This window comes from Balearica regulorum, chromosome 8 (genome assembly GCF_011004875.1).
Source record: "Balearica regulorum gibbericeps isolate bBalReg1 chromosome 8, bBalReg1.pri, whole genome shotgun sequence".
NCBI classification, from domain to species: Eukaryota; Metazoa; Chordata; class Aves; order Gruiformes; family Gruidae; genus Balearica; species Balearica regulorum.
In genome coordinates this window covers 34,953,681-34,967,070 of record NC_046191.1, presented here as the reverse complement: position 1 = coordinate 34,967,070, position 13,390 = coordinate 34,953,681, and the positions used below count along the sequence as shown (strand labels likewise).

At 37.8% G+C, this 13,390-nt stretch overlaps 1 protein-coding gene across 2 annotated transcripts in view; it reads left to right on the top strand.

Moving 5' to 3' along the window:
* The window catches only part of BRINP3 (BMP/retinoic acid inducible neural specific 3), a 223,917-nt gene that overhangs the window by 110,185 nt on the left and 100,342 nt on the right, over nt 1-13,390 (top strand). For both annotated transcript variants that reach the window (XM_075760566.1, XM_075760567.1), the window contains exon 3: nt 12,377-12,567. In XM_075760566.1, the coding sequence (XP_075616681.1) occupies nt 12,377-12,567 (191 nt within the window). The remainder of the gene's footprint in view (nt 1-12,376; nt 12,568-13,390) is intronic.

The window sequence follows — 13,390 nt, the reverse complement described above, 5'->3', positions numbered from 1 at the left end:
TCATTTTGTGTAACATATTATATATAAAATACTGGACTATATTTAACATGTAATTTCAATTTATGAGAAGCAGCACACACTGTAGAGGTGCACTGGTATTTTTTCATGGCAGCATTTCAAAGCTGGTGTGTTCTGCAATAGGATGGAAATTGTTCTGGCCAAACATTAATAGCTAAGGTTAAGGCTGTGGCCAAAACAGAATCCCCAGTAATTTCCCAGCATTGCTCCTTTTACAAAGAAGTTGGAGAAAAATGCCATCATGACTGCTGGGCATATGGCATGGAAAGCCGCTTAATCTTGGCTCTTTTTCTAGATCCGTACAGCCATGATGCAGTCTGTTTCCTCCTAAGCAACATTTCTAGGAAAATACTGTAACTTTCATATAGTTTCTTATTATCTTAAGCTTGGTGCGGAATAGCAGCCAGAACAACGAGGTCCTAAGCACAGTTGCTATACTGTGGTTAATAATCTGAAATGATTGGCTAATCAACTTCAAATTGAAATATATCTAGAAGATAAATAATTGTATTTTTGCTAATTTTAATTCAATAATTACATCTCCTCTTTATTGCAACTGGCCTGCATAGCTTACACTGCCTCCCAAATATGTTAAAATTCCTGTTTCATGAAAGAAGAGAGGAGAGGAGAGGAGAGGAGAGGAGAGGAGAGGAGAGGAGAGGAGAGGAGAGGAGAGGAGAGAAGGAGAAGGAGAAGAGAAGGAGAAAAAGGAGGAGAAGGCTTCTGACCACAGCAAACTGACCAGATATGAACCACCATTACAGCTGCGCTTGCGTGGCACTTCATTCACACTAACACCATTTCTGCTGCTGCTGCTGCTAGCTTAAGCACAGTGATGACATTGTTAATGCAGATACTGGCGACACAGAACAGGCTTTTGCTCAACCATGTCAGTATAAAGGCAGAGTAACCATGAGCATAATAGCTAAACGTTTGTGAGGATGTGCCATACATCGCTTCTCTTGGCTGTTTGTAAAATATGTCCATCTCCTGCAGTTCTTGTTCCAGCCTCTGTCAGGTGCATAAAGTCTCACTCCTTCCCAATCTGTGTCACTATTCATGGTGTTACAAGTAAAATTTATGGTGTATATGATAATTCTATGATGTTATAAATAATATTTTATCTCCCACTGGTGCTTATATCACATTTGAATTTTTCCACAATCATTTGTTATTTTTCTCTCAGACCTCTTCTACAAAGGTGCTGTGAGGGATAATGAAATGAATGCAGATGCAGAGAAATTTTATAATAATGCATTCTCAATACATATATTTTGCAATAGTAAAGTTCAAAACAGACCTTCATTCTATTTGAAGCTTCTCAAAAAAGCTCATATTTGGACTCTATAGAGGGATTAAGTATCTTATTCAGCATTTTTTAATGTAGTCTGAGCTTCAGAATAGACCTAGTTGCAGAAAAAGTCTCCAACATATGGATTATAAGGTGTATTACAAGCTGACCTACCCAGTTTTATACAAGTCCTAGAGTCCTGAAAGTTTTGTTTCCAAGTTTGTTTCTCCACTTTGCATAATCTCTACATCCACGTCATTCAAGAAGGACTGAAAGTAAAATTAAACGTAACAAGCATATAGGCTTTATTCTTCCAGAGAATGCATTTAACGCTTAATAGTTTCTGTTGCAGAAATCAGTAACTCAACTCCTATCCAGCACTTTTGTTTAGTTAAGAGCATTAGAAACCTCTGGCTTTTTGTATTCTGGAACTATACCAAGAAGTTTATTGCCCCGAGTCTCTGTTCAGCTCACTGTTGTCATTTCACTGGTTCTTTAGAGATATTTGCGATTTACACCACTGGAACAAGAAGTTAACACCAGGACCATTTTTAATAAACCAAAGCTCAAAATTTATTTGGGAATTAATACAAATAGTTGTGCTAAAACAGAAACACCTTTTGTTGTGGTGGAAAATAAAATTGAAAATTTTTTATATGCTGAATAATAGTCCTTGGCTTTGTTTTTTGTGTGCAAGTCGAGATCTGAGAATTTCCAGTGAGCCAACATTTCGATAGGAGGATAACATTTAGATGCAAAGAAGATCAGCAGCACGTCCCCCCAAGAGCTAAGCAATAAACAAACAGATAACACACCAAAGTATTTTCAGAAAATATTTTTGGTTTACATTCTACTGCTTTCAACAATTTGAAATGCTACAAACAGCAATAGCATAGCTGTTATGTTTCACAATATCAAAACAGCGTTTAGGTCTATGTCTGCGAGATTTACACTTGTGTAAAGCCAGACTCATCCCAGAGTGTTGGTAGAAACAACTGCCTTAGTAAATTCACGTGCAGGTTAGGTAACCATCATCTGTCAGTGCTGTAAATAGTACTTCTGGCACACACGCTGCAAGAGCGGTGCAGAAGTAAGTGGGAGACAAAAAGGCTCTTATTTGGAAGGATTAATTTATAAATTGTATAGAAAATGAGCCAAATAATCTACACTATAGAAGATGATTTAAATTTATACAACATTCTTACTGGAAAAGGAACATTTCTAGACATTATATATAGCTTGGTAGATAAGGCTTTGGATCACTATTTGTTTGAGAATATATTGAGAATGTGTTGAGAATACACATTTTGTTTGAGGCTGTTCATTTAAGGTACCTTTTCCCAGTTCCAGGCAGGAGCAACATCAGCTTTTGGTTTTAGTAAGCAGGAATTTGGTGTTTCCGTGGCACCGAGCCGAAGGCAATACTGAACTTCAGTAACATCCCAGAAACAAACAAACAAACAAACAGTTTTCCAAGGGTTTAAGGGCTCATATTCTCTGCCATACTAGCCAGGCCATAAAGCTTTCTGGTCTGCTCTGAGCACGGGACCAGTGGAGACCATGCCTGCTCACGGTGCTCTGTACCCTTAGCCCTACCATGCCTCAGTTTTCCAGATGAGAAGTAGGGTGAATAAGAAGCAGTGCCTTTACATTTTAAATTATTTATCCAGTTTTGTTTTGTCTGTGTGTCTCTCTTGCCCAGTACAAGAGATAAATTTTTTCGTTCTGAAACATAAATTATAAAAATAGTAATAAAAGATGTTTCAAAGACTTCAAGATTATGAACTGTAGCAGATAATGACAAAGAATTTTAGCAGTTTGTGTTTCCCCTGTGATTCATCTGGGAATATCTACCAACACTGAATCAATTAATCCTCTATTGTGTTTTATTTTCTCCAACAGATCTTTATGCTGATTCAGTCTTCACAAACTGTATTCCCTTGTGTTGATTCATGCACTAAAACACTTCCACAGATTCAACTTTCTTCCTTACCTTACAAGAAATCTGTTTCCATTTTTTTTTATTTGAGTCAGGACAAGAAGAGAAGGAGGAAGACTGATTTTCTTATTGATTTTGAAGCAGCGACAGGTACAGTCAAATCTGTAAAGTCCGTTCTCAGTGAGACCTCCAAAGACTTATGAGTTTTATTTTCTTATAAAATTCCAGAGTCGTGAGGTTTTGTTCACGTACGGTCAACTACAGGGACAGGACCATGGCATCTATTGGCCTTTATTGTTAGAAAAAAAGACTGGAAATATACCTTTCTGCTTCTCTTTCTCATAACTCTTTTCCTTATTGTAACAAAAAACTTTTCTCCAAGGCAGACTTTTCCATTTTAAAGGTTAGCTACTGCTTTAGCTATAGGTAAGATACCTGCTTCTCTGAAAATATTCTGGGAGACAGAGTGAAGGTAATCAGTGCATTGTGGAAAACATAGGAAACAGTTTTTATACCACATTTATAATATTTAAATCCATACCTTTTCATCACATTTAAATTTAGACATCAACTTTCATAATGGTTGAAAATAAATTGAAAGAAATGTAAGAATCTTCAAGTCAGAGAATTTTTTTGATTTCATTAGTCTTCTGCAAGTCTAAGCAAGTGCACCATTTTATGAAACCTGTTGCCTAGATAATAAATAGTTGCTATGGGCAGATGTGAACAGCGAAAAAGGATGTTTTGAGCTTGCTGAGACTGTAGAAGGCTGGATTAGTCTGAGCAATGCAGGTAGGAGGTGTTGGAGACTCTCTTGACCCTGTCAAGGGGAGAATGAGCAGTCATCTTGTCCCTCTCGGACATGTGCCAAACCAGGAAATCACTACTGAACTTCTTGCAGGGAAGAATAAATACATAAACTTTGCATAATTAATTGGATAGACAACTACTTGTGACTCCAAAGAGGCCACCATCTTACCTAGCAGGCTGTAAAGCCATATCATTATTGTCATTAACACAGGAAACAATAGCTACTGGCCAGAGTGCATCTAAATAATCAAACCCCCCAAATATAAAAAAGCTGTGAAATCTATGTTCTGCTTACTCAGACTGGAAGAAGGACCTCCCAAGGATCCCAGTCTTTCTCCATTTCAGAAGTAGTAGAGGCAAGGGTAGGTTTTACTAGGAATTCTCCCTTTCCCCTCTGCTCTTTGTGACCAATTATTATCATATGTAGAGGTAACGAATTATTTGCTTGGAATGTAATCCTTGTCTTAAAAGCCTGTGAAACTGGCACAATTTTGCACACTAATTCACCAGTTCCTCACTAGTAGATGGACAGTTCATGCCAACACGTGTCAGCCTGGAAGTGTTTGTACTCCACCTGTTCTTGCTGTTCATCTTTTGTGTAATTCGCAACATATTCCTAGCAAGTGCCTTGCTTCATATTATTACCACATACTGCTTGGGTGACTGGGCTTCTTCTGAGGCAGGAGGTAAAGGAGATGAAGGGACAAAGAGCTATTAGTTTTGTGCAAATACCTTTGCATGAATATAGGTACAGCTAAATATGTGAACAGTGAGACTCTGACTGAAAGTTCACAAGTGTGTTTGGAAGTATAGCACAAAATATAGGTAAAAGGCAAACACAAAGCCACAGGACAAGATATAGAAATAATTCCCTCTCAGATTTCATTAGAGGAGGAATTTTTTGGTACGTATGTTACAAAGGCTAAGTGTCTATCAGACATGGACAAATGGAAAGCCACTGTTCTTCTTCTTGTGTAGTAAACCCTTCTATGGTCAAGACAGGCGAGATGTTTCAAATCATTTATGTCACAGTAGCTAGGAAAATAATCTGACTATAAGTAGTCATAAAAAGAAATACATTTGCATACATTCTAGGTATATAATGTATATATTTTTTATTGAAATTTGTTCATAGATTTATGCATATCTCATATGCATAATGCAAGAAGATAGTGAAGCTGATACTAATGAGTTCTAGTTCTGGAAGTAGAATTTCAAGTGCTGGGAAACTGATAAGATGAAAAAGGCATAAAAAGGTAAAAATATTACTAGAATGTTTCAAAGGAATAGCATATTAAGATAAAAAGAAATCCTAATGATAGTGCTTATTCATTATAAGGTGAAAAACAGTATAAATATAAACAATAATATGGAAAATAGATATATGTTTAGCACAGATTTGATTTAAGTTTGACAAAATGCCAGACAATTATGAAGATATGGTTAATGAAGAAATATTTTCCATTTCAGCAATGGCAAATATATTTAAAAGGAGCTTATTATATCTTGAATTTTTTTCTTTTTAATCACCATGTCTGGATAATTGACAATTTTAAGAGACATTGATAAGATTTATTCTATGCTATCAGGCCCTGCTTCTTCTTCCCGTCAAGGGAAGCTGTTATTGTGGCTTATCAGTCCCTGAAGGGGCCTACAGGAAAGCTGGTGAGGGACTGTTTATGAGGGAGTGTAGTAACAGGACAAGGGGTAATGGGTTTAAGCTGAAGGAGGGTCGATTTAGATTAGATGTTAGAAAGAAATTCTTTACTGTTAGAGTGGTGAGGTACTGGAACAGGTTGCCCAGAAAGGTTGTGTATGGCCCATCCCTGGAAGTGTTCAAGGCCAGGTTGGATGAGGCTTTGGGCAACGTGGTCTAGTGGAGGGTGTCCGTGCCCGTATCAGGGGGCTTGGAACTAGATGATCTTTAAGGTCCCTTCCAACCCAAACCATTCTATGATTCTATGATTCTATGATTCTATGATTCTATGATTCTATGTTTACTTTGCCCATATTTCAGTGTTTGTCCCTATTATCATGTTTCTGTGCAAGGCAGATATTTTCAGAAGGCTGCTTAGTCAATATATGACTAACTCCCTTCTTCTTCACCTTGAATAGTAAAAATCAACTGTAACAAACATTTAGTAAAGGTTGTGGCAGATTCTCCATCACTTAAGTGATTTTAATAAACATTGAATGCTCTATGACCTGTGCTGGTATTGAGAATTTTTTCACCTGACAATCTGTGAACAACACAGCCTTACTTATTACCTGATTCTGATTCTGTCCACATCTAAGTGAATCTTGTCTTTAAAATAATTTTTTTTCATTTTTTTCTGCTAGCAAATATTTTCCATATGTGTTACTGTTGTAGAACTGCTGGTAGGTAGCTGCAAGATAATGAGATATTGCTGCTGTGGGATGCTCTTTTATGAAGTCTGCAGGAACGTGGTGTAGTTGGGGCCAAGTGGTGCATGTACAGTTCACTCTGAGCCTGTCTTTTATAGAGGAATTAGCCTGTGTACAATTTCCCCCAACAGCTATACTATACATAGTTTTTGCATTGCACAGGACAGAGGAGATGTGGCTGATGGTGTTATGACCCCTATCAGAGCCAGACAGTTGAGCTTGTCTTTGGTTTGTGTCTCTGCAGCTGGCAGCTTACATGAGCCCCAGTCACAGATCAGTGCATGATGCAAATCACGAGTATTATAACATTTCATTGACCTTTTTCTTCTGAACTTTAATATGGTAGTAGTTTCAGTTTATATCATCTTGGCCTTATTCATGCTATGGCCTCTGGCATTAAGAAATCCTCAGGCCTTTGAAGAAAGTAACAGGAAAAAAACCACCATATATTCTCCCATTGAGCTATTCTGCCAACAGATTAACTTGCAGCTGCATGGTAAACATTGGCTTCAGAATCCCGCTGTCATTCCAGCCCATTTGAAGCAGTCACCTTCTCACCATCCAAGAGTCGAACTGTCTCATTTAGAAGACACAAAGAGAAAGGAACACAGAATAGTCCTGTAGTATTAAAAGTGATGCAAAGTTCGTATTCCAAGAGTGCTTTCCAGACTATGCCACACTACTATTCATTGACATTTATGCTTACCGGTACTTATACTGTTTTATAAAACACCTAAGTTACTTACAATGAAGCCTAATGTTGCTAATTTTGCTTGGGCTCTGTTTTGTGTTTGGCTGACCTTAGGAGAGACTGTTGTGGTTAAGAAGAATCCATCAGACTCACTGTAAATGTCTTCATAGGCTCTGACTTAATCACCTGCAATAGCCAAGATTAGATTCCCATTTCAAATCTTCTACACACTCCAATTTTATAGCGCAATGGCTTTTTAAAAAAAAATTTCTTTCAACTAGGTGTTTTATATAGACCTTTCCCTATATCTCCCCATACCATATGATTTAAAATGTATTGAAATGAATGCAGTGGCAGAAGAAAATGTATAATTTATATACACATTTGAAAAAAAGCTATGGCTTGAAATTCAAAAGAGACATTGACAGCCCTTGTTGGCCTGCTGCCCTAGAATTGCTTTCAGATCTACTTGCAATTTAAGCTTCTTTCAAGATGAAAACATGTGCATGACTTGTACAATACTCTACTAAGGGGTGTTTCATGTCAGAACATTATTCTTAGATTAAACATCACTCTGGATGTCATAACATAGCAACATATAAGAAATAGTAGGAAATAATACAAGAAATAGTGTTGAAATAAAAACTATATTTTAAACTGTGCTTGTTTTCACCCCACACTGACTTCCTGACTGATCATTCTTCAACCTTATTTTCTCTAAGTAGAACAAATGGCAGGAGACCCCATTCAGCAGACAGAGGATGTGGCATGCATGCAGTACAGCTGGTCAGAATTGTCACTACTGGGCTTCAGGGCTCTTGGGTGTGTGTTAGCCAACGAGCCAGGAAACAGATTTTTTGGTAGGACATACAAATCCACAGTTCTGATATGTAGGAAGATGGAGAGAATGCTGCCCATGGCCTCTGGCACTACTTATGATACTAATGCAGTTCCATTACAGGCTTCATCCTAGGAGCCAGACTGACTTATTTCCTCTCTCTTGTGCAAGCCCAGGAACTCAAAGCCGTCATCCTTCTCAACAGCAGGCTTTGCCCTGAGCATTAAAGAACTCTATCCAACGGTTAACATATTGTTCAGGATGGAAATAGATGGCCAGCACAGGGGGTACCACCTGCCATTAAATCTTAGCTTCTTGACAGCACCATGGCAGCTGTTAGTCTTGGCTCCTACACAGTAGAAGAAGAGGAAGAGGAGGACAGAATAAGCTTCTAATACTTCTAGTGTCTGTATTTAGTGCATAATTGTTTTTCTTGACCAGCAGCCAGCTCTGATGCTATGCTCTTCTGTGGGAGGTGTTCCTCTGATGGATGGTACTCCGGTGACTTTGGAGGGCAGTACTTTCTCTACTAAGAAGAACATAACTCTGTCAGGTCTTCTAGTCTGCCTTTGGCAGTGGACAGGAACATGATTTCCAAAGGAGAACAATGCACGTTTGGTAAAAAAATTCATTGAGGGCTGGAGAGTTTGTGTTAGAGAGAATGACTGCAAGACAAACAGGTAAATCAAGTTTGAGCTTTACTGTGTGATAAGAGAGGGGAGAAGGAAACAGGAGAGAATATACCACTGGTTGCAAGGTGAAATCAAGAGAAGAAAGGGAACTTATATGTATAGGTATCTAAATATACATATTTATGTAAGTCATATAAAAGGAACATAAGGATATGATTTTACTTGAGTGAAATTTCTGAAAAGAGAAATTAGCTCTGATTTCAGGATAGCAGTTACTAGTGACTGTCAGGTACCCAGAGGGTGTTTGTGAAAGCCTCCTCACTCAATGTGCCAGAAGTAATGCAGAGCAAACACCTGAGCCGAGAACTCCAGCCCAGATTTCCCTGCTCCTACACTTTGCTCTCCTAAACCCAGTTAATTCTGAGGGTTTCAGTCTTTCCTCAATTTTCCAGTTGGAGAAGCTGCTAGTCACTTCTTGCTTGTCCATGTGTAGGTATCACTGCTCCTGCAGCCTTGCAGCTCACTTTTGCTGTCCTGTGTCCCTCGTTTCTCTTCAGAGAAGTTTTCTCTTGTCTGTCCTGGAGGGTTTAGGTCTTCATTTCTTCATATTCCAAATCACTTCATTTAAGAAAGACTTCAGAAAAATATGAAATCTGTGTTTTAAGTTGTTTAAAAGCTCCAGCTCAGTCTGTGGCAGAGTTATAAAACTGGCTGCTTTGTAAAAATAATTCAGCTTCCATATTCTACTTCCACAGTTTCCTCAGCAGTGAATTTCAAAAGGTGATAACTTGATGCACTAATAATTGTTTCCATTGATGTGCTCTCAATCAAAAAAGAATGCCAAAACTTTTACAAAATCATTAGCCTACTTCCTCTCTCTGATATAGCATAAGATACAGCAAAACAATCTTTCCATAGCAAAAAACTGTGGAAGGAACTCAAGTTTGCTTAACTAAGCAAAAAAAAAAAAAAAAAAAAAAAAAAAAAAAAAAAAAAAAATTCTCCTAGTGCTAGAATAAATCAGTCCCTGGATTTAGTAGATGAAGGACTTGTAGTAGAACAGGAGGATCTCAACTTGGAAATATTTCTGAATTTGGTATGGATGAGGCCATTATTTCTACTTTTACTCTTCCAAGAAATCATTTGCCACTTTTGGAGAAGAGCTGTGAGACATATCATCTAAAACCACAGTTCACAAAGGAACACAAAAGAAGGCAATCAGCTTAGCCCAGGGTTAAGAGGAGATTCAGACAAGAGCTGTAATCAGTTACACAGAAAGTACCTAATATTTAGAAAAAAATTTTAATCCGCCTGACAGGCATTAAAAGCTACAAAAATTGGAAACCGAAGTTGGCAATGTTCAAACTGAAAATGAAATGCACTCTCTGTAGTTAAATATTACAACAGAGTGTTGAGAAATTCTGAAAAATCTTCAGCATCAGCTTTTAAGTGAGGAAGAGATGTTTTTCTGGAAGATAGTTTCTTCTTCAGTCACAAACCCTCTGACACAGGCAGCAAGAACCATTTGGTGATATTCCTTTGACTGCATTAAAATGGGGGCAGATGTTGGGATTGTGGTGGTCTTCTCTGTCCTTAAAATCTCTGACAATGAAAATGGAATGAAGAGTAGCAGCAAACTAGCTTTTATAAGAATTGCAACTTTTCCGTTATTCTTGTGTTTGAACCTCAGCTTTGAATTGGTCAGATAGCAAATTTAGAAGAAAATATTTAAGCAAAGTATAAAATGAATATTTTACATTATAAAGCTTGTATTCTTTTCTTGCTGTCAAAGCAATTCTGTCTTGATGGTCTCTTCAGGAACTATAATTGACCTATATTTTCTGATGTATTCAAATGAAAAACCCCACTCAAATATGCCCAGAAAGCACCGAAATTTTTTTGTCTTATTTATTTTTTTCTTTCACTTGAAAATTAAATTTACAGTGCAGGGTAATTCACTGTTTTTAGAGCTTGCATTAATGTGGTCAATATGCCCAATGAATATTTTTTCATTTTAGAGACAAAAAATGTTTGTGTGTAATTTTTCTCATCTCTTTCTAGAAATATGCAGTCGTTCCATAAAGGTTGAAAAAAAGAGGTTACTGGTTTTATAGCTTCTTAAAAGGAAAGTAAATTTGTGAGACAAAACTTTAAAACCTGACAACGAAGTTGAAAAAAACCCCACACCTATCAAACAGCAATTTCCAAATACTAATTAAAGTGCACTGGTGATGTGCAGGTTCTTTTAAGAGTTGTGGGGATCTGTTTAGTCTCATGCTCTGGACTAGTAAATTACATTAGACTTCAGGTAAGTTACATAAAGCTTTTTCTACATTTCTTCCGATTTGTTTTTAATAAAAAAAAAAGACATCTGCAAGAATATATCTGAGAGGAAAGGCAGTTCATAGGAGCGGCGCCAAACGTGTGTAAATCTAATCTAGACTGGGGATAAGACACTTTGGACCTGCAAGAGGAAACAGGAGGATGCTGGGAAGTAGAAGGGCTGTACAAGAATATGTTTATCTGGGTTCTACTAATACTTATGGACTTGAAAGTACTAAAAAATATTAGTGTAGATTATGTATTGCATCACTTATTGTAGTCATTCAGGTGCAGGAAACTGCTTTGTTTCAGGTATCCCTCAAATGTTATTTGCTTGCTGTATCCTTGATTTTTGCCTTCTGTGTTAATTTTGTAAATGAATGTTGTACTATATTTAGCTGGGACCTTCGGTAGGATCTTTCAAGCTCTCTAATCTATTTGCTTTTCCACAATCTTATCTAAGGGAAATCTTAATTGGCATAGCTATAGGAATGACTCCACAAAGTGGAGGCTAAACTACAGTCTACAGGTTCCCTTGGACTTAATTCTCACAGTCCTCGAGTCTGTAACTAAACCAGATATTGTTGTACCTTGCAAAAACAAAGTTATTGCAAATGCTGTGTCTCTTGGCTAGATTTTGAGGACAATGAGTCCTTCCACTAATAACTCTATCTGGTATCTTAATTGGTAAGTAAATGAATAAAAGATGTGTTTATTGCTGTGTAATTGACTTGTTTGTTTTCCCTGCTATCATTGATTTATTTTGGAGAGGGGAAGGGGACAAGTCTTTGAATTAATTTATATCCCTCCTGAAATCGAAAAGTCTTCTGTTTTTAGGAATTGGACCTATATCTGCATATTTCCTCAAAATGGAGACCAAAAGTACAGAAAACTGGAAATACCATAGTAAGGTCAAATGTGATGTGACAGCATTTCTCTAAATTGTTCAAATTGGCCAGTTATGTACATAGATGATTTATTATCAAAAAGCAAAGAACATGGGCTGTTTCTTGAAATGTATTTAAAATCTGCCTTGTACTAATGAAAACACTGGCTGCGTTTGGCCCAAATTTTGGGAAACTGCTAATTTAGCAATTTAGTTCCAGTTTCTAGCAAATCTGGTTGTTCTAGGGCCGTATTCACATCAGAGGCTAAACATAAACAATAGGAACAGCAGCATCCTAAGTGGCTTATTCTTTATTTATTTTTTTCTGAACAATGATTTTGTTATGGAGTACTGTCTCCACTTCTAATAAATAACACTCGTTTCTTGTCCTATGCCTATAACACATGACAGAGTATCACTGTCAAGGCCTGTTGTAATACCCAGCTCGTCGCCCCCAGCTAGTCAGCGGAGCAGAGTAGTTTGCAAATGAAGAACATTTGTCTGAATGACATATTTCTGAATGAGAATTGTTTTGCTTTGCAGAGAGTTTGGCCGCTGGAAAGTAAACAATCTTGCTGTTGAAAGAAGAAATTTCCTTGGCTCCCCACTGCCACTTGCCCCTGAATTCTTCCGTAACATAAGGCTACTCGGACGCCGCCCGACCCTTCAACAGATCACAGAAAACCTTATCAAGAAATATGGGACACATTTCCTACTATCAGCTACCTTGGGAGGTAGGGCTAATGCTTGGAAATATTGTGCATGAGTTTGCAGTGACTGAACAGTGTTGGTCAGAACTGATTTCTCTGTCAAACTGCAGTGGTTGCTCCTCAGCCCAGCTGGGCTGGGCGGTTCTCCTGGGCTGGACCTTGAAGCATAGGAGCAGGTTCTGTCTACAAGCCTCTTGACTCTTTCTTCTGCTGATGTTAAACTCCACTTTATCGACTCTGTGTAAAAAATTTTAGGGACAAAAGGATAAGAAATCCCATTGCTAAGACTGAGGTACTTTCCCAAGTTCCTGATATGCGTGCTCCTGGTATTTTGGGGATGTTTCTCTGCACTAAAGAGGTCATTAAGGAGTGACATTTCTTCTGTAAGAGGCCTTTATAACGATTTACATAATACCAAAATACACAAGTATCTGAGTCCATTACAGTCTGCAGAGATGAAGTAAGAAAGCCAGTAACAATTATTTCCAACAAATCTTTTCAGCTAGGGGACTTTTAAATGACTGGCTGCTGGGAAGTCCCTATATTGTCACTCTACCCTTTTCAGGACCAGTCTCCACCTAACCAGTGGAAGTAAAAGTTTCAAAATGGGATGATGATGATGAGGCTTTGCCATGTGATTCCTATTAACTTAATGGAATCTGCAGCTATAAATCCCTACAGACTAATTTGGAAAGGGTAGCCTATGTATAAATGGGATCTAGTCACCAAATGGATTGAAGAAATCCAGTGGAGAGCCCTAATGTTCAAGAGAGAGCATAAATTGTTCCGAAGGAAAGATAATTAGTACCTGCGATTACCCATCTACGCATTACAAAATGAACTGACA